Source organism: Notechis scutatus, chromosome 2 (assembly GCF_049901735.1).
Source record: "Notechis scutatus isolate UNSWTSFEM ecotype Mainland chromosome 2, rNotScu1.2, whole genome shotgun sequence".
NCBI lineage: Eukaryota > Metazoa > Chordata > Lepidosauria > Squamata > Elapidae > Notechis > Notechis scutatus.
In genome coordinates this window covers 169,358,230-169,378,081 of record NC_142010.1, presented here as the reverse complement: position 1 = coordinate 169,378,081, position 19,852 = coordinate 169,358,230, and the positions used below count along the sequence as shown (strand labels likewise).

Sequence of the window (19,852 nt, the reverse complement as noted above, 5' to 3'; positions counted from 1 at the left end):
TGTTGATCCTTCTTTGCACTCATAGCCATGGATGTTACACAAGAATTCCCAGAACCTGCAAATGTTGGTATCTGTGACAAATCTCACATGCTACAGTATTACTTATGTAAGCATGTAGTCACCAGCAGGTGGGCAAACAAGGCCCTGTTCATCTACAGAAAGCTTTTTTGCTTCACCAGTAAGCACAGTCCAAGTCTTTGTGATTGTGCTGGATCAGGAGTAGCATCTGTACAATTCTATTTCCCACTAAATGCATCATGTTAGAATTCAAAAATAGTGAGGGCATTGCCTTAAATGGGCCTCAGAGATCCAAGGGTGCTTTATGAGTGGATGGGAACTAGAATTAGGAAAATATTTATTTATCATGTAGAAAATACTGCCTTCTCCACTTCATCAAAAGCTGTACAGAGAGCTTCATCCCCTATTGCAAAGGTCTCCAAACTTGGCAACTTTAATTCTTGTGGATTTCAACTGCTAGAATTCTCCAGCCAGCATCGATTGAAAGTGAGCATAGCTGGCTGGGGAATTCTGGGAGTTGAAGTCCACAAGTCTTAAAGTTGCCAACTTTGGGGACCCCTGCCCTATTGCCTTGGGCTGCCTGCATCTCTAGCAAATACAGCAGCAGTTATCGCCTGACCTATTGTGATATCCACTTCAGTGCCATGATTTCCCGTTTCCTTCTGAAGCCCTGTATGTTCTGTGCTGCTTCAAAAATACAGCAACATGTAGAAATGTTTGCAATGTAAGTCCACTGGAAAACAGAAAGGCATCAACTCTTTAGAAGAAAACCGAGGCAAAGGGGTTCATTTCTGCAGCCCTGGGTGGAAAAGGCCATCTATGACATAGTGAGGCCCATTTGATCATAATTGCCAGCCCTTCCCATATAATAGTGCAGAACATTTGACTGATTGGAACATATGGAAAAACAACTTTTGTGGCATTTAAAGATCCGCTTGGCCATTCTTCTGAGCCTGAAGTCCTGGACTTGAGCCTATCCCTGATAAATAAATTTTAAAAAAAATGATTCCTTTAAATAATACTTTCTAAGTGATATAAGTGGCTTGACTATAAACATTGGGCCTCCTGATACATAATTCATTGTTCAGCTGTCCAAACTCTCAACTCTAAATGCTGTAACTCAGCAGGGAAGTTCATGTTTACGGGCAGATTTAACCATCTCCATGGAGGTCTTCCACATCCCGAAACTTTGAGGGACTCTCCCAGGCAAGACACACAGTGCCAGGTTAAACGAACTTGATGTCTGGCATGCAACAACTTTTGAAAGTGCGGAATAAAATAACGGAGTTTCCAGGTGTCTAGCAAAGCCTCCAGACCCTGTATCGAAATGCCTCTTTTAAATTGTGTCCCGTCCCTTCCCGCGTGAAATTGAAGTCAGCGCTCTGAAGCAGCCCACTTTCCACCTTGCCTGACCTTCCTCAGCCTTGGGGGAGTGGGACCACTCAAGAGACAGGCCTTCCCCTGCCCAACGCAGAGGGGTCTTCTCATCCATTCTGAGCAAACCCCTTCCAACAACTCTGCTCGGATCCTGGGTGTGGACTAAGTGAGTCTCTTCTGCGTCTATTGGAATTGAGGTTGCGAGAGACGTGCCTCCCCTCTCTGCCTTTGGCAAGCGGACGTTCCATCCCCAAAGGGAAGCGACTTGTGGTTTCGTGAGGCAACTGGCAAGATGACACTGACGGTGGCAAAAGTCCAACTCCCGATAAGGATTTCAGCAGCAGCAAGGCACTGTTGGAAGGATTGCAGCATCTCTGCTCTCGGGGAGTGGAGCCCAAAATCTGTCCCACTCCCCCCACCCTTTGAGCTTGCTCTTTCATCCGTTCCAAAGCAAGTAGGGAAAGAGTGAGGGAGCTGGAGCTTACTTCAGCAGACCGATTTGGAGAGATTTTTTTTTTTTCCCCAACATATACAAGCTGACTGCCAAACCTGAATTGCCAGCAGGGAAAGGGACTAAGCAACCGCTTTAAGTTTCAGCCTGTCTGTGGTGCAGGTTTTTCAAGTCACACACACACCTGCCTGTCACACACACACACACACACTTACTCTCTCTCTCTCTCTCTCTCTCTCTTCCCTCTCTCTTACTCTCTCTCTCCCTCATTCATACACACTCACACACATCTAGGGATAAAGGTGCTGTCTGAGTTTCCTGCCTCTGTAGATATCTTCACTGAGGACCTTGACTTTCCAGAGAAGATCTCCTGAGGGCCAGGTAAGTACCAGACTGAACAGCAGATCTTGATGATTGGAGTATCTCTGCTCCTGCTTCTCCAATGCAGTGGGCTTCGGGCTCCCTTATGCAGAGGGATCCAGGAAGGGAAGCAAGTTTAAAGGGTTCACATCGTGTATTCTAAGAGCAGGGATTGTCAACTTTTGCTGCTGAAGTTGATCTTTTTGAAATAAAAAGGTCAACATCAGGCTTTTAAAACAAAGCCTGGTGCTGACCTTTTTAAAAAATAATAATAAAGCCTCCCAGAATAGCAAAAGCCAAAAGAAAACCAATGCAGGTTTTATTCTAACATCTTTGCCAGTTCAATTTTGACAATGAGTGAAGCAAATGCAGGGAAGGAGAGCAAAGAGCAGAGAAAGGCAGAGGTATGGGATACACTTGTGGAGGTTTTTATGAAAGTGGAGGTTTGGGTAGGGCTTGCTCCATCAGGCATGGGTTTAGTGTCTAATGTACTTCAGGGTTGGCATGAAAGGTATTAATGTGATTTTATATACTAGAAAATTTTGTACATTTGATATTTGCAAGGCAAACAAATTCAGAGCATTCCCGCTTGAAGAAGGAAATGTCCATTTCCAAATAGGGTTTTCAATTTTTAATTAAAAAATGTCAAGGTTCTTGTTTTCAATTACTTATATTTGAGTGGTAAAATTAGAAATCTGACATTGCATTTTTCCAGAATTCTGCTGAGTGTTGTCTATTCTCCTGGCCACTTCAGGGGAGCCCTTCATCCTGAGGAAAAGAACCTGTAAACTTGGTGACATCATTAGTTTAAAAGAGGTTCATTTCTTGAGGAATCCATTGAGGTGGGTGGTGAATTAGGAAAGCAAATGGCCAGGATAATCTGAAGGCCTACATTTTGTAGTATAGCTTTGTTGTTGTTGTTGGGGTACAGTTTGCCCTGACTCTGCTGACCTCCAGTTCTTCTGGATGTCTTTTTTCTTTTTAACAAGCTAGGGTAGTGCCATAGGGATTTTTAATTATTATAATTATATTTTTCCAACATGAAAATAATGATGATGCTGTGTTCTGGTTGTCTTTTATTTTTAGAATATTATTGTAAGGGCAAGTTTATCTTGTACACTACATGGATAATTGTAAGATTTCATGAACTTAGATCTCATGTGAATCCTGCTCCATCCCTTCCACAATGCAGGAATTGTTAACCACAACTTCTTTCCAAAAGTTTCTTTGCAAAACTCAGACTTCTTTCTGTAGCTACGTAGATGTGGCATAGCAAGCATTTTATTTATCAGTAGCCACCAACCATCAAATGCCATTAAGTAAGCAAGCACCTCCATGTTGCAGGTGGTTCAAAACCTTCCTCATGCACAAAGAACTGTTTTTGCTATCCTCATCGGTGCTATCTTAAAGAAAAGAAGGATCCTCCTTAAGTTGTGTGGTAAGAAATGTCACCCAGTAGTAATATGGCAAAAATGGATGTATTTCTGTAAAGCTTCTCATAACGATAATCTGGACAGAAGTTTGTTCTGTGAAGGGTGACAAAGCAAGAAATAAACAGAGGCTAAGAATAGCAATTGAAGCAATGAGTTACAGATAGTAAAATATTGTGATGATTGCTGTAAGGTGGCAGTTGTTAGAGAAAGTGGCCTTATTCAGGCGTGCCCTGGTCTACTTCTGATTCCAAAAAGAAGAAAAGAGAGGGCATCTCAGGACAGTTTTGCTTTGTAGGGAAATTGGAATCTTCCCATTGTTTCTGCTGAATCGGAGCTGACTAAAAACATGCCAGTCAAGTGGGTTCTTTGACCAGCAGTATTCGTTGAAGGCTTTTGTTCCTGTCCCATGGGCAGCTTCTCCAAGCTGTGACCCAAAAGTGAAACTTAAGAAGCAAGTTATTGAGGAAAATGGAGGGCACCAGAGAAGTATACAGATATTTCTGCAAATATAATTGACAGGACTCAGAATAACAGAGTTGGAAGGGACCTCAGAGCTTTTCTAGATCAACCCCCTGCTCAGGAAGGAGACCCTATACAATTTCAGACAAAAGGTTGTCCAATCTCTTCTTTAACACCTCCAATGATAGAGCACCAACAACCTCTGGAGGCAAGTTGTTCCACTGATTAACTGTTCTGTCAGGAAATTTGTCCTTAGTTTTAGGTTGTTTCTCTCGTTGGTTAGTTTCCATCCATTGCTTCTTGTCCTGCCTTCGAGTGCTTTAGAGAATATCTTGACTCCCTCTTCTTTGTGGCAGCCCCTTAGATACTGGAACACTGGTATCATGTCACCCTCCAGTCCTTCTTTTCAAACTTGGCAGCTTTAAGACTTGTGGATTTCAACTCCCAGAAATCCTTCTCTAGTCATGTTAACTCAGGAATTCTGGGAATTGAAGTCCACAAGTCTTAAACTTGCCAAGTTTGAAGACCCTTGGGCTAAACATACCTAATTCCTGTAACCTTTCTTCATATGTTTTATGAATCAAGGTCTTATTTCAAAATTGCCTTGCTGGGTGGATATGATAGGAGGCCAGGCTGGGGCTGTAAAATTCCAGAAGCCACCACCTAGGAACTCTCTAGTTATTAACTTGATTTTGGCAGTGTTATGTATTAACATACTTACCTGTAATTGGTTGGTCCGTGGCGGCAGGAAATTTGAAGAGCCGTCACTGGCCACAGCCGTGAGCAGCCCAACTATAAAAAGGGCTGCCGCGGTTTCTCCGGTGCTCAGTCCTAGAAGGAAATAAAACAAGTGACAGTCATGCTGGTGTCCTGAGTCTCATTCCCGCGACTTAACAGGCAGCCCAGATCAGGGAGCTCTAGTGTGTGCTGATTGTAGCTGCAGACCCAGTTTCACAGCCCTCTTCAGATGTCAGCCCTCTGCAGAGTTGCCACTAACATGTATATCTGAGAACTATATATAGTTTTCCTGATATACTCGCCCTTCCGTTTCCCTTTATCATAATCTGATATAACTGTTGTTTGTAACCATGGCTTTGCTAGGGCTGAAACATATTAAGGGGGAGGGAAATTAATGTATAGTACTGAGAGTGTAGAGCAGGGGGTCTCCAACCTTGGCAACTTGAAGACTTGTGGACTTCAATCCCTGGTGTAGAGCACTTCTAGGGCTGAAATCTATGCCTACTTCCAAGCCATCTGCCCCACACATCTACAACCATAGGCTATTTTCTGCAACCAGTTTCAAAAATAATTGTACACCTATCTCAGGGTAGCTGGAGGATTGCTTGGAAATTTTCAATGAGAGCTGGCAGATCCCAGTGTCTTCTTACATGCCTGCATTTCCCTTCAAGGGCCCTTGACTTCTTGCTTTCCCCCCCAAATTCAGCCAACAAATGAAGCTCATCTTCTAGGCTAGATAACGTTGACCTTCAATGTTTAGAGGTACCGGTAATTGTTTGGTCCGACATTTGCTTGCTTTTCAGGAAGTAATTTCACTTTTTCCAAAACACTTGTGTCTATGTGGGCACTTGAGAAGAGAAATAGGCAAAGAGAAACTGAGAGGTAGCTCCTGATTGCTGTCTCCTTGGATGACCTCTCTGTCTATTACTACTAGAGTTAGAAGAGATATTATGCCGCCTGAAGAGAACAGAATGTTATCATCTAAACCAGTTGTTATGTGTTTTTGTGTGAAATCCAACAGAGTTCTTTTCCCTGTAAAGGTTCCTCAGATAAGACTCATATTGCTCATATAAGCTGTAGGGCAACTGCAAGACAGCTGCACACTGGGGAAAGGCTTTGTGCTTTTCTAAACAACTGTTTCCTGCAGGACAGGTAGTCCTTGAATTATGAACACAAGGGAGCCCAACATTTCCATTGGTCAGCAAGAGTTGTTAAGTGAGTTTTGCCCCATTTTACAACCTTTCTGGCCATAGTTGTAAGTGAATCACTGCAGTTGTTAAGTTAACACGGTTGTTAAATGAATCCGGCTTCGCCCTTTGCTTTGTTTGTCAGAAGGTGATCCTGGAACCCTGCAACCATCATAAATACGTGTCAGTTGTCAAGCGGCCAAATTTTGATCACATGGCCATGGGGTTGCTGGTGAACAATGGTCATAAGTCACTTTTTTCAATGCTGTTGTAACTTCAAACAGCCACTAAAATGGTTGTAAGTCGAGGACAGTCTGTACCACCTTTCTCCAAGTAGGTGATGGAAGAATGCCTGTTTATAGGATGGACTGTTTACTAGTCAGAGGTGGTATTGAGCAGGTTCTGACCGGTTCTGGAGAACCGGTAGTGGAAATTTTGAGTAGTTTGGAGAACCGGCAAATACCACCTCTGACTGGCCCCCACCCCCATCTATTTTCTGCCTCACGAGTCCCAGGTGATCAGCTGGATCTTCTTTTGTTGCCCTGCACAGGAGAACGGAGCTGAAAAGCAGGTTAGTGGGGTGGGGAGGGAATGGAGATTTTACAGTATCCTTCCCCTGCCATGCCCACCAAGCCACACCAAACCCATCAAGCCACATCACGCCTACCAAGCCACACCCATAGAACCAGTAGTAAAAAATTTTGAATCCCACCACTGTTACTAATCAAGATCCTCACCCACTAGTATTAACTATGGGGGTTCTTCCTGGATCATCCCTAGTCACCTTTTAAGCAAGTAAACACCTGTGGGGGCATCACAACTTGGAAAACAAGAATGAGGATGAGTTGCAGAAAACCAGATTGTTGATATCCTTTTATCAGCAGTTCGATCTGTTCTAAGTAGTAGGTTACAAGCTTATTATCAAAACAAGCTTCCTTTAACCTACTGTGGTGTCATAAAAAGCAACTTCTGCTTAACAAAAAGGAGCAGAAGGTGGTCACACCATGTTTTCTGCTGGCAAAGCTAGTATTTTGATATCCCCATTTTCCTCGTTTGGTTTCTTCCGAAACCTCATTGGAGTTACTTTCATGGGACTGATTATTTTGATTAGTCATTAAACAAACATATATACAGCTGCCCATCCCCAAAAAGGATCTCTGGGAGGCAAATGGAATAGAAACACAATGCACTAAAAACAGACTATTAAAAAACAACAACAATGTGAGGCCTTAATAAAACTTGCATTCATCTACAACCACTCCATGCCAGTGCCAACACCCTGTCCCTAGTGCCTGAATGAAAACCCAGATCTTCACTGCTTTCCTGAAGGCCAACAAGTTCAGAACCATCTATACCTCCAGAGGAGACGTTCCATAAGGTAAGCACCATAACAGAGAAGGCATGCTTCTGAAGCCCCACTAGGCAATTGTCAGGATTCCAGCGATCACCCTAATTAAATGATGAGCCTTGAGCAACATTGCTTCACTGAGGGAAACCAAAACATGCTCACCCTACCAAATCAAGTTGGATGGGCTGAAACCATAGGGGATAGGTGGCTCTGCAATTCACCTGTCCCCATACCATGCAAGGCAATGTTGATGACCAGCACCTTGCATTGCACCCAGAAGCCTCCTGTGTGCCCATGCAGTACATGCAGCAGTGGTGTTACATAGCCATACTGTGGCGCCAGAGGTGGTATTCAGCAAGTTCTGACCAGTTCGGGAGAACCAGTAGCGGAAATTTTGAGTAGTTCAGAGAACTGGCAAATACCACCTGTGACTGGAGATTTTACAGTATCCTTCCCCTGCCACGCCCACCAAGCCACGCCCACAGAACCAGTAGTAAAAAAAAATTGAATCCCACCACTGTGTGGTGCCCCCAGTACTGCCCATGCTGTGTTTTGGACCAGCTGCAGCTTCTCAATGTTCTTCAAGGGCAGCCCCATGTAAATGGCACTGCATTCATTCAATTAGGAGGTGAGTAGGGCATGAATGATCATGAGTGGAAACCTCATTCTAGGAAGGGGTACAACTGGCACACAAAATGTAACTGTGCAAAGGCTATCCTGACCATAAGCTGTCACCTGCTTTTCAGGTAGGAAGTGTGAGTTCAGGACAACTAATCTAGACTGTGCACCCCAGCCAGACATTAAAGATGGCAAATCAGTACATATGGGGTACTCCAAAGTCTTATCATGGTAGAGGTAAAGCCAATTCTTCCCCATTTAGGCTTCTAGGCTCTGGGAAAACACCCCACATCCCTTGGGAAGTTCAGGGCAGAGATGCACAGCTGAATATCATCAGCATACTCTTGGCACTTAACCTCGTGCTGATGGATGACCTCATCTAGCATTTCATGTAGACGTTAAATAAAGGTGAGGAAATTTGAGCTTAGTGGCATTCCCAGAAAAATCCCACTACCAACACCAATTGCAACCAGCACTGAAGAAAGGAAGAGTACCACTGGACATTTTCAAACCATCTCAGAAGGATGTCATGATTGATGGTATTGAAAGCTGCTAAGAAATCAAGTACGGCCAGGATGGATACACCACCCCATCCTGAGCCTACCACAGGTCACCCACAAGGGTTATCAGCTCCATCTTAGTACTACTGTATAGCCTGGCCTGAAACTGACTATGATGGGTTCAGGGAATCCTCTTCTTCCAAAATACTTTGAAGATACAGGCCTTCCATCTTCTCAACTGTTTTCCCCAGTAAGAGAACTGGACCACCGTTGTTCAGCATTCTACTCTCTGTTTTGTCCCATTACTCTCCCCAATCACTTCTGAAAGGAAAAAATAATAATTAAATCTATTTTAGGACTAAATTATATACCATGTGTTACAGTGGTGGTATCCTTACCAGTTCGGCCTGGTTCTGCCAAAGCTGGTAGTGGTGATGAGCAGCTCATTGGTTCTTTCCATCACTCGAAAGGTTCTTTCCATCACTCCGCTGTTGGGCCTACCTGCCCACCTGGGCTCCCATGCTCACCTTTATCCCCTGCTTTTGAAGCCCAGCTGTTTTGCGTGGCACAGCAGAGTGCCGCGCAGCAGCTGCTGAAGCAACCGGGAGAGGGCAGGCTTGCAGGAAGTGAGTTGGAACGCCTCTGCGCCTGCACAAAGTGTGCGTTTAGCACATGCACGCACGCAAAGTGTGTGCATGCGCGCAAAGCATGCCCACCAAGCCACGCCCACTGAACCGGTGGTAAAAACTTTTTGAATCCAACACCACTGATGTGTTACATTCAAGTATGGGCCACAGAACTGAAAGCCGCAATATCAAATGAAGAGCAATTTCAAAAGAGAGTAACTGGAAAGGACGAAAGGAGTTCTTCATGATAGCCCCTTTCCAATCTATTGATCCAGAGTCCCATATTTAAGTCAAGACTTTTTTCAAAACGAGCTTGACTCACAGAAATAATGTGCTCTTTGAGATCTGTGGGCACATTGACATGGGTTCCTTGTTCATGAGAGAGAAATGGTTTGCCACTGCTTCCTACTGGGTATCTTTTGATGACCCATTGTCACCTACAATTCTGGATTTTCTCGTTGTCTTCCATCTCAATTTCAGCCAATTTTGATTTTGCTTAGCAGAATATTTAGTAGCATATATCTAAGCAGATATCAACCACGGACAGCTATATGCTATCAAATAGAAATATATATATATATATTTCTTTTATTTCAATTAAATTTCCTTAAATTTTCCACCAAATTGGCATTGTTATAAAAATGGGAACATTGTTATCACAGGTGTAAATATTATCACTAGTATTTCCTAGTATTCCTGTCTAATGATGGATCACTAAAAATCCAGTCTAGCATTGACTGGGGAACAGTATTTCATTGCAGGTGTGGTCCCCTTAGGACACAAGGATTTTTATGGTTGGTTGGTTTGGTCTTGGCCCACAAATAATACATAATAATAAGACTACCAGATCTGGGCTACAAAAATCAGAATGGTTTCTAGAAGTCAGCCAAAAGATACAGAAAAAAACCTAACCCTTTGCTGCCAAAGTCAGGATTTTTGCAACCCAAAATTGATAGTCCTACCTTCTAATAGTAACACTGAAAACAGGCTACATCACTCTCTCCCCATACCTCCCTGTGTTTCACTGCTAACTAAGCAAATCTCTGGGCTGGATTTATGAGAAGAAGCCTTGATCCATTTGCAGGGCACTTACGGTAGGCAGCACTCAACAAATTAATATGCAGAGTCCAACTTGGCCTAGTCGTATTTTTTAAGTGGGGGTGAGGGGTGTTGTTGGTATTGCAAAGCACCCAGGACACAAGGGTTGCCAAAAAGCAAACAAGAGCAAGTCACAAAGCTGTGTTCCCTCAAAGACAAGATGAACTAGGATTATGTTACTATTCAAAACTGGGACAGAACAACCCCAAAACAGCATCTGGTGAATGGGCCTTGTGTACTTTCCCCCTCCATCCTCAGGAGTGCCAAGGCAACTGGTTTCCGTGACAGGGAGTTGAGGATCATTGGCTGGGATTCAGAAGCCAACAAAAACATTATGTAAGACCTTCAGCGTTTTGATTGGCCTTTGCTTGAAAACAGAGTCGCTGAAGATGGACCCTAAAATGGACTTTGCATTGAATTGTCTTTGTCTTTGATGTGTACTTTTGTTTGTTTTGTTTTAATTGCAAATACCACCAAGAGAGGGGCCATGAGGAGCCGAGAATGTTATCTGTTTCATGCAGTCTTGGGAAAAACCATGTTTAGGTCTTTGTAAGGGGAGGGCATCTCTCCAAGTGCAAATAATAACTTCCAACAGTTTTGGGCTTCACTAAAGGGCAAAGCACTAAGACACCATCAAGCTTGCTTTAAGGTCAGCACAGCTAGAGTATTTGCATGTTTGAAAACTGCAGTATTTGTTTTTTTATCTTAAATGCAAAACTCATCAGATTTACTTTGGCTATATAAGTTTCCTGAGAGCCACATCCATGGCCATGACTTGATTATGCCACATCCCAATTTCCCTACTACTTCTTCAAGCGGGGATGTTATTGTATATCTGTATAGTACTGGTTGTGGAAGGAGGAGGAGGAGGGAAAGGGTTAACTTAATAGACATTATTCATAGGAAAAGGTTCCTTTAGTCAAATTGGCTCCAAGTAGTTTAAAAATCCAAATAGCTTAAAAGCTTCTAAAAACATTGTCAATTCAATTAAATATTTATTAGGGTCATAGACCAGCACAAGAAATAATCATTAAAATAAAGCAAAATTGAACAGAACAAGGCATGATAATATATTACATTTCATGGTAAAATCAATAGGTGATCAAAGCCTACCCTAATTTTACAGACTGCAATAACAAATTTTAGCTACATTCAGAGAAACTGAGTCATAATGATCTGAAAATAAGTTTTACATTAAAATGATCAGAGTTCCCCAGATATTTAATCAGGTAAGATGTTAAGATGAGTCTATGAGTCCCTATAGAGGGGTCAATACACAGGATATGAGCTGTAGGTTCAATGATCCCTTGTCCAGAGTGGGACACTAAGTACTCAGAAGCAGTTAAGCTATTTAAGCAAAGTTACGCCCTAACATTATACCAGGTCATTTGTATAGAAGTGGGCACAGGAGGGACAAAAAGCTCCCTGCCCTCTTTTCTTCAAAAGCCATTTCAAAGGCACCATGTGAATGGCCTCAGGATGCCACATATAATGGGAGATTCTCAGCTCCCAGATTCTCTATAGGCCAATGTTCTTGTATCTCTCTTTATTCAAACAGCTATTTCAATGAGAATCTGGAACTTTGGTGAAACTGTGTAGGAATTGTGATGCTTTATTGGTCACAACCTCTCATCTGGTGGTATTTTGAACATTTCCCATTCTATAGATTTCTCATAGAGTTGCTTCCTGTAGAGGTTTTGATAGAATGGGATGGGATGGGATGGGATGGGATGGGATGGGATGGACTGGACTAGACTAGACTAGACTAGACTAGAATAGAATAGAATAGAATAGAATAGAATAGAATAGAATAGAATAGAATAGAATAGAATAGAATAGAATAGAATAGAATAGAATAGAATAGAATAGAATAGAATAGAATAGAATAGAATAGAATAGAATACAATACAATACAATACAATACAATACAATACAATACAATACAATACAATACAATACAATACAATACAATACGTTTATTGGCCAAGTGTGGTTGGACACACAAAGAATTTGTCTCTGTGCATGAGCTCTCAGTGTACATAAAAACAACAAAGGAATATAATCATAAGATACCAACATGAGAAAGTAGTAGAAAAGATGAAAAGGGTAATAGTAATACAGGCACAAACATGGGTAAATATCCTTATATATAAGACAGTACTGTGGTAATTAGGTATTCGGCAGAGTGATGACACAAAGGAAAAAAGAAGTTATAGGAGTTATAAACTCCTATAGGAGTTATATAGTGATAAACTCCTATGGTGATAGAAGATTATATATAGAATGCATAATAATGTCAAAATGTATTGATGTTGTTATGCCTGCAAGGTACTCCAGACAAAAAACACAATCAGGTGTACTAGCTCATTTTTTTTAAAATTGTGTTATATTAGCAGAATCTTGTCCCCTCCTTTCCTTTTACTCTTCAGAAAACTAGGGAGGATCTCTTCCAGTGCTGGGATTCAACTTTTTTTTTACTACCGGTTCTGTGGGCGTGGCTTGGTGGGCATGGCAGGGGAAGGAGACTGTAAAATCTCCAGTCAGAGGTGGGATTTGCCCGTTCTCCAAACTACTTAAAATTTCTGCTACCGGTTCTGAAGAACTGGTCAGAACCTGCTGAATACCACCTCTGGTCTCTTCTGAGATGCCTCCCATACCTTCCCTCCTTCTGTGGGCTGAGATATCTTTTACATGCTGGTTGTCCAATCTACATTTTTTCCTCCTCTCCCCCAAGGTCATTCCCACATACTAATACAGATGGACACCTGGATGGCCAATCTCCTTCTCAGGGAAGGTAGATTGTTAAAATACTATATAAAGTGAAGCATGAGAAGGTGGCTTGAGAGAATCAAAGCTTACCAGCACTTTTCCTCCCCATATGCTTTTTAAAGACGTATATATTTCTCCTGGTAGAAGAATCAGTTTAAAACAAGTACAGTAACAATTTCAGGTGGAAGTCTCCAAATAAGGTTGCTTTACTATGCTGCAGTTTAAAGAAGAACACTTGCTGCTTGAGGTATTTTAGACTAAGTGGTGCCTGTAGATTAAATCAGATTTGCACAATACACTATTATCACTGCCATCACCACTACCAATTTGTAAACTAGTATGTTATGCAAACCCAGCCACTCGGAATTATTTCTGATTCAGTCTGTTTTTCAAATCTAGGAAAATGGATTACTTATATTCAGATATGTATGGTTTGGGACATGTGTATATGAATATTGGCTTTGGTGTTGGGTATTATATTGGAAGGCAACACAGGATCAGTTGGAAATCCAGCCACCAGCCTTCTTTTGTAATCCCATTTAAAATTTCCCTCCCAGAGATTTTAGGCGTGCAATTCTTTTAAAAATTCAGATTTGAAATGGTTGCTTTGGGTTTGAAACAGCCTTCTGCAACCTTACCATGTTTCTGCTTTTGTAAAAGTTTCGTGTCCAGCAAAAAGCTCTTGTCTTAAATTTGGAATGGGTGGTCCAAGTGTGAAACGAGGCTGTTTCAAGCTCGGAACATTCTCAGAATGGTTAGAACTTTGTTAAACATTTCTAATAAAACCAGAATATCTCTTCCAAACTCAAAACGGGTTTGAAATGTGCTTCAAATGGAAATGTTTTGAACTGAAAATGCTCTGCATGCCCCTGCTGTCTCATCTCTGCTCAAAAGCATTCAGGCAAGGGGAATCAAAAGCTTTCTCAGTAATTGGATAGAAAATAGAACCAGGAAGAACCATTATCTATATTCCTGCTATGGCACCCAACATTTGTAATCTGAAGCAAAATGTATCTCTACTATTTAGAGTGCAGTCCTGCTCTAAGTTTCTCCCTTTGGCAGAAGAAGTCAAAGTTCAGCTATGTCCCCCTCTTGGGGTATCCCACATTTCAAATGAGGCAGAACACTTCATATGCCATAACACCAATATTTATATAAGCATTGTGCCACATATATTGCACATATATTGGGGTCTGAGATTAAACCACGTTGCTAAAATGAGATAATATGCAAGGTTGTGTCATCATGCAAATGCCACACGTTTTTGCTTTTTGCTTTCGCATGCAAGTATATAAGTTGTGACATTTGTGTGATGATCTCATGCCACATATTCTTCCTGTGGCATGTGAAGTCCCTTTAAGGTGGCACCAAAAGTTTCCATAGGGTTATTTTCATCACCATCTTTCTGCAAAAGGTTGGATATTGCAAGTTAAATTTGATCTGGTAATTTAGATGGAGACAGCAGAAATCATTGATTTCTTTTTGTGGCTTTATTTTCTCTGAAAGTGTCTTTGCATTTCTGCAGGGTAATTTTGTTGGGTCTGAAACACAATAGGGATGCAGCCATTTATAACCACTTTTGAGGATTATGTATTGAGGAAGAGAGAGAGCCAGCAACTGAAAACATTGAACCTTTTCTTACCACTTTGACAGTCTTCTATTTCTCAACTGCAGTTTGTAAGCACAGACTGTTGGATAAGTTCAGTGTGAAAAAAGTGAATTTCCTTTGAAATCTGGTATTTAACCATGCTGAGCATGATACAAAAAACTAGAGTATATTACACCCTCCCCTCAAAGCAAGTATTTTTAGTTTGGTTGGATATAATTAAGCCATCCATATAACAAGAAATGACCTCTCCTCCCTTATGGAAAATTATCCCAATGTTAGTAGCATATCTGATTCAGTCACAGGCAATGCTTCTAACGCAAAGCAAAAAGCCACCCCCCACCCCCCACTTTCCAAGTGGCAGACTTTACTTCCTTTTTTTGTTTTTTGAATACATACCCTCTAAACTGAAAGCTCTAGGGATGTGCACCTCAAAAAGATTGAGGAGATGGTGCCAAGTATGCAAGTGAAGCCGTGCCCCTTATCAAAAGAGGCGGGGCTTTGGTTGTGCCATGATGTTTTGGACTCCCCTCCTTCCACAGATGCCCGCATAAGTAGTAATTTTCTTGTTTGCAGGCTTTTGAAAACAAACAAACAAAAAAAGATGTAGAGACTCTGGAAAGGGTACAGAGAAGAGCAACAAAGATGATTAGGGGGCTGGAGGCTAAAGCATATGAAAAACGGTTGCAGGAATTGGGTATGTCTAGCCTAGTGAAAAGAAGGACTAAGGGAGACACAATCACAATATTCCAATATTTGAGGCCCTGTCACAAAGATGAGGGGGTCAAATTATTTTCCAGAGCATCTGAAGGCAAGACAAGAAATAATGGATGGAAACAAGGAGAGAAGCAACTTACAACTAAGAGAAATTTCCTAACAGTGAGAACAATCAACCAGTGAAATGACTTTCCTTTAGAAGCTGTGGGTGCTCCATCCACAAAGGCTTTTAAGAAGGGACTGGAGAGCCATTTGTTTGAAATGGTTTAGTGTCTCCTGCTTGAGCAGGAGGTTGGACCAGATGACCTCCAAGGTCCCTTCCAACTCTGTTATTTTATGTTCTATGTTTGGATATGCATTTGATAGACCTTTTGGGTGCAGCTTTATGGAGAGCCAATAGCAAACTCATCTAGCACCAGGCTTTCCAATTTGGGAGCTCCAATATAACTACTGTCTTGAGGAATCATGGATGTATTTACAAAAAAAAGATTTACTATATGCTTATTAGTTGTAAGTTAAGACATCTGAACAGCACCAGCTGAGAAGAAAATATAAGGAAATTCAAACTGTTTCACCCTATCGCCTGTGCTCTTCTTTAGTCATTCTGAACTGTACTTTCCAAGCTGTAACAACTCAACATTTTCTACATTTCCCTCAATATCAGGCAAGCCTTTTTTTAAAAAATCTGATAAACCTCCTTTCCCAACTGCTTAGTGTTTAGGGTTTTTAAAAAATTCTATTTATTTTTAATTTGGCTGCCTGGTCTCATGGAGAGATTGATGTGATTGATAGATAGTACTGGGAGGGAGAGAGAAGCTTAGTTTTAATTATTTTGTTATGTGCATGCAGCACATACTTTTTCAAAAAGTGAAATTTCGTTTTTTTTTAAAAAAAAAGATCATTATTAGGCACATAGTACTGAAATAGTCTGAGAAGCAGCCACTTCAAAATGTCAGGAGAATGAGAGTAAGAAGTGGAGAGTGAATAAAGGATAATGTTATCTCTCTAACTATATCGTGTAAACCATTTGGTCAGATCAACAGAAAATTTACATAGCAAAAACAAGGCACTAGCTCTTCACAGCTTACCATCAAGAAACTAATTCCCCTGGAACCTTCTACCGGGAAATATCCTGTATTACAGTATAAACCTTATTAATATCATTACAATTAATAAAATATCTTGATTTGTTTTTTGCACAATTTGAAGCAATTCACTAAAGTTCAGTAACTAAGATTTTTCTGGAAATGTCCCTTTTAGAGATTTGTATAAACACTATATTCCTGTAAATATAAACCTCTTTTACAATCCCTATGAATATTGTAAGAATATGTTAGGATTATAAATATACTAATATACTAATCCTAATATCAGATTGCTATGTCATAAATTCCATCCCAATTACCTTGCAAAATTTCTCAGAGTGAATTTTAATAGATCTTTCCTGGAAGATCTGAAGGGCCAATTTGGAGACAATTCATCCTGAAGAAAGGCAATTCATCCTGAAGATCATTAAGAACTTTTTGTTTGTTTATTTTTTAAAATTTTGATGCTACCTGTCTCCCCTATAAGATGACTCTGGACTGATGCTAACTTGATGGCATATAATCAATCATAAAACCTCATTATATTATGAATATTCACAAAGCATGTAATATTACTGTTTGCACTGAGTTGTGCCTATTTTCAATATGTAACTTTTGAGAATTGAATATGATAGAATTTGATAGATGGTAGCTAAAACTAATTAGCTTTTGACTGTATTTCAGAGTATGACAGACATGCAATCTTATTTAGCAGTTCACTGCATTTGATCCTTGCATAAAATGATGGATTGCATGTCACAATGGGCAGCCTCTCAGGGTTCACATTTGACCATCATCAAAAGAAAACTCTCTTATTTGGTGCCTTGGTGTCAGTTTTTGATGATAAGTCCCTGTGGTTTTCTAACAAGATTTTCATAAGTAGTATACCCTTGCCTGCTTTCCCAGGGCTGAGAGAGAGAAAACTAATCTTAAAGTCACCCAGCTGGCTTTGAATTTAAGATGGGACCAGAACTCACATCACCTTGTTTCTGGCCTACTGCCTTAATCACTACATCAAACTGATTCTTAGTTGCTAATAAATCTCTACATTGTGCTGCACAGAAACGGTAGTGGGATGATTGTATATTTCAAATGGAAATGGAACTTTTGGCAAAAATATTTGTTGTGATTGAATCAAAGGGGTCAGGCAAATAGTAACTTCTGGACAGAATCTAATTCTTTGTGTTGATATACCTTCCTAGCTCTCTGTTTGATACCAAACGTGTACAAAGTGAACATGTCCACGGAAAAGGCTATCAGAGAAGATCAGGTGGAGATTTTGGAGTACAACTTCACCAGAATCAGCAAGAACCCTGACCGTGCCACCCTTGACCTCATTGCTGCTGAGGCAGGGCTATCCGTAGAAGAGGTTCTAGTAAGTAGCCATGTCTTTAAGTTCAAATACAGTCATTTGCACCTTGAGGTACTCCATTTCTGGACCACCTTTCTTCCATGTACCACTTCCCAATAAATTATTCCTTCTCATCTCCTCCCAACATTTGTCAGGACTAAAGGGTGCCCCACCATTCTAGAACATACTGGAGGGGAATGAGAATCAGCCTATAATCCTCTCTGTGGAATCAAAACCTGCTTACTGGTAGAAGGAGATCACCTCTCTGTGGGATGTTTATGGTGGGACCAACCCTTATGCCATTTGAGTCTCCTGTTCCACAGTGGATCAGGAATGGAGTGGTAGAATACTGTTGAGGTGGTAGAATGAATCACAGTATATTCGGCTATAGATAAGAAACCTCAGTCTTCTCCGTTTTTTTTTTTAACTAATTCATCTTCCCTCAATACACAAAACAGATAGGAATAAAAGGATGCCAATGCACCTTGCTTCTTTCTCCTGATTCATATATATTACGGCTGCTGTGTCTTAAGATCATGTGGTCACCTTTTGTGACCGTCTGACAAACAAAGTCAATGAGGAAGCCAGATTCACTTAACAACCAGGTTACTAACTTAACAATTCCAGTGATTCCCTTAACAACTGAGGCAAGAAAGGTCATAAAATGGAGGCAAAAACTCCTTAACAAATGTCTCAGTTCACAACAGTTGAGGTCAATTGTGGTTGTAAGTTGAGGACTACCTGAAGCCCACTGTCCTCTTTACTCATTGAGCAACATTCCTTTGTTTCTCTAGGAATGGTTCAAGAAGCGCCTGGGAGAGTGGAGGAAATCGGAAGGGCTTCCTTCAGAATCCAGGTCTGTCAGAGATTGACTAAAGCCTCCCCTTTTGGAGACATCTCTGGAAAATGGACAGCACCTCAGTTATTGCTTTCTCTGTGGAATGTTCCTGTCAAAAATATTTTTTCCTATTATTTAACCTACTGCTTATTTAAAATGTATATACTATAGGTGGAAAATAAGTATATGAAATTATGCTGATTGTAATGTTGATGTTTATGAAACTTACAAGGAAAAGTCTACACACTGTGCCTATTGCAAATACAGTGATAACTTAATGGAGTGGGTCTGGTTTAATATTTCCATTAATTCCAGTAAAATTAATAGGAAGGAGCAATAGATTGGAATATGCTTTTCTTACCTACTATACTCTGAGAAATAGCTTCAGCACCAGAGTCCAGGAAAGCAATATCTAGAATCCATTAGCATCACATAGAAACTAGATTTATAAAGAAGAAGTTTGGGCATGATCAATCATGTGGTGTTTGTGAAGGCCTTCATCTGCACACAAACAAGAGAACAAGCTCCATCTTGCCTGAGACCATATTCAGCTCCTATGTACACAGAAAACTCACACAATCCATGGTGAATTCAGGGCACACATACCAATGAACACTGTGAAAGAACCTTCTGCAATCTTGAGTGATGTATAGTATCATGAGTCCTGCTAGTGCAGCTTGGTTATAGTCAGATCATGTAAAAATCCAGCTAGCCAGCAAGTGAAGTAGAGGTAGTTCTTGACTTACAATCTTTCGTTTAGTGACTGTTTAAAGTTATGACGGCACTAAAGAAAGTGATTTATGATCATTTTTCACACTTATGCCTGTTGCAGTACTGCATGGACACTTGGCAACTGGCTCATGTTTATGATGGTTGCTGTGTCCCAGGGTCATGTGATTACCTTTTGTGACCTTCTGATGAACAAAGTCAAAAGGGAAGCCAGATTCATTTTGCAACCATGTTAATAACTTAACAATTACAGGGATTCTCTTAACAATGGTGGCAAGAAAGATCATAAAATAGGGTAAAACCTATTTTACAATTGTCTCACTTAGCAACTAGAAATTTCAACTGTGTGCATCTGACTGATTTCATACTCTATTATCTCTGAAAAGGCCCACACAAAATCTATAGAGATAAGAATTTGTTTCTTCATCACAGTTGCACAATGCGTTCAATTTTATGTGCAGGATCTGTCGCAACCACAACTACGTGTCGCCTTTTTTCAAGTGGAGCATGAAAGCAAGGGCATCACGTTCAAAGTATAGGTCAA

General features: G+C 40.9%; 1 protein-coding gene across 1 annotated transcript; it reads left to right on the top strand.

The window, feature by feature from the left end:
* The first annotated feature begins 1,660 nt into the window (after positions 1-1,660).
* Positions 1,661-19,649, top strand: HOPX (HOP homeobox). The gene is made up of 3 exons (XM_026688434.2): positions 1,661-2,227; positions 17,593-17,765; positions 18,536-19,649. The coding sequence occupies exons 2-3, from the start codon at positions 17,628-17,630 to the stop codon at positions 18,611-18,613; spliced, it is 216 nt and encodes a 71-aa protein (XP_026544219.1). The 5' UTR covers positions 1,661-2,227; positions 17,593-17,627; the 3' UTR covers positions 18,614-19,649.
* The last annotated feature ends 203 nt before the right edge of the window (positions 19,650-19,852 follow it).

Excerpts from the sequence above, each read along its gene's own strand:
- HOPX (XM_026688434.2), top strand. The coding sequence starts at position 17,628 with ATGTCCACGGAAAAGGCTATCAGAGAAGATCAGGTGGAGATTTTGGAG. Across the intron at positions 17,766-18,535 it reads TATCCGTAGAAGAGGTTCTA|GAATGGTTCAAGAAGCGCCT; the intron begins GTAAGTAGCCAT and ends TTGTTTCTCTAG.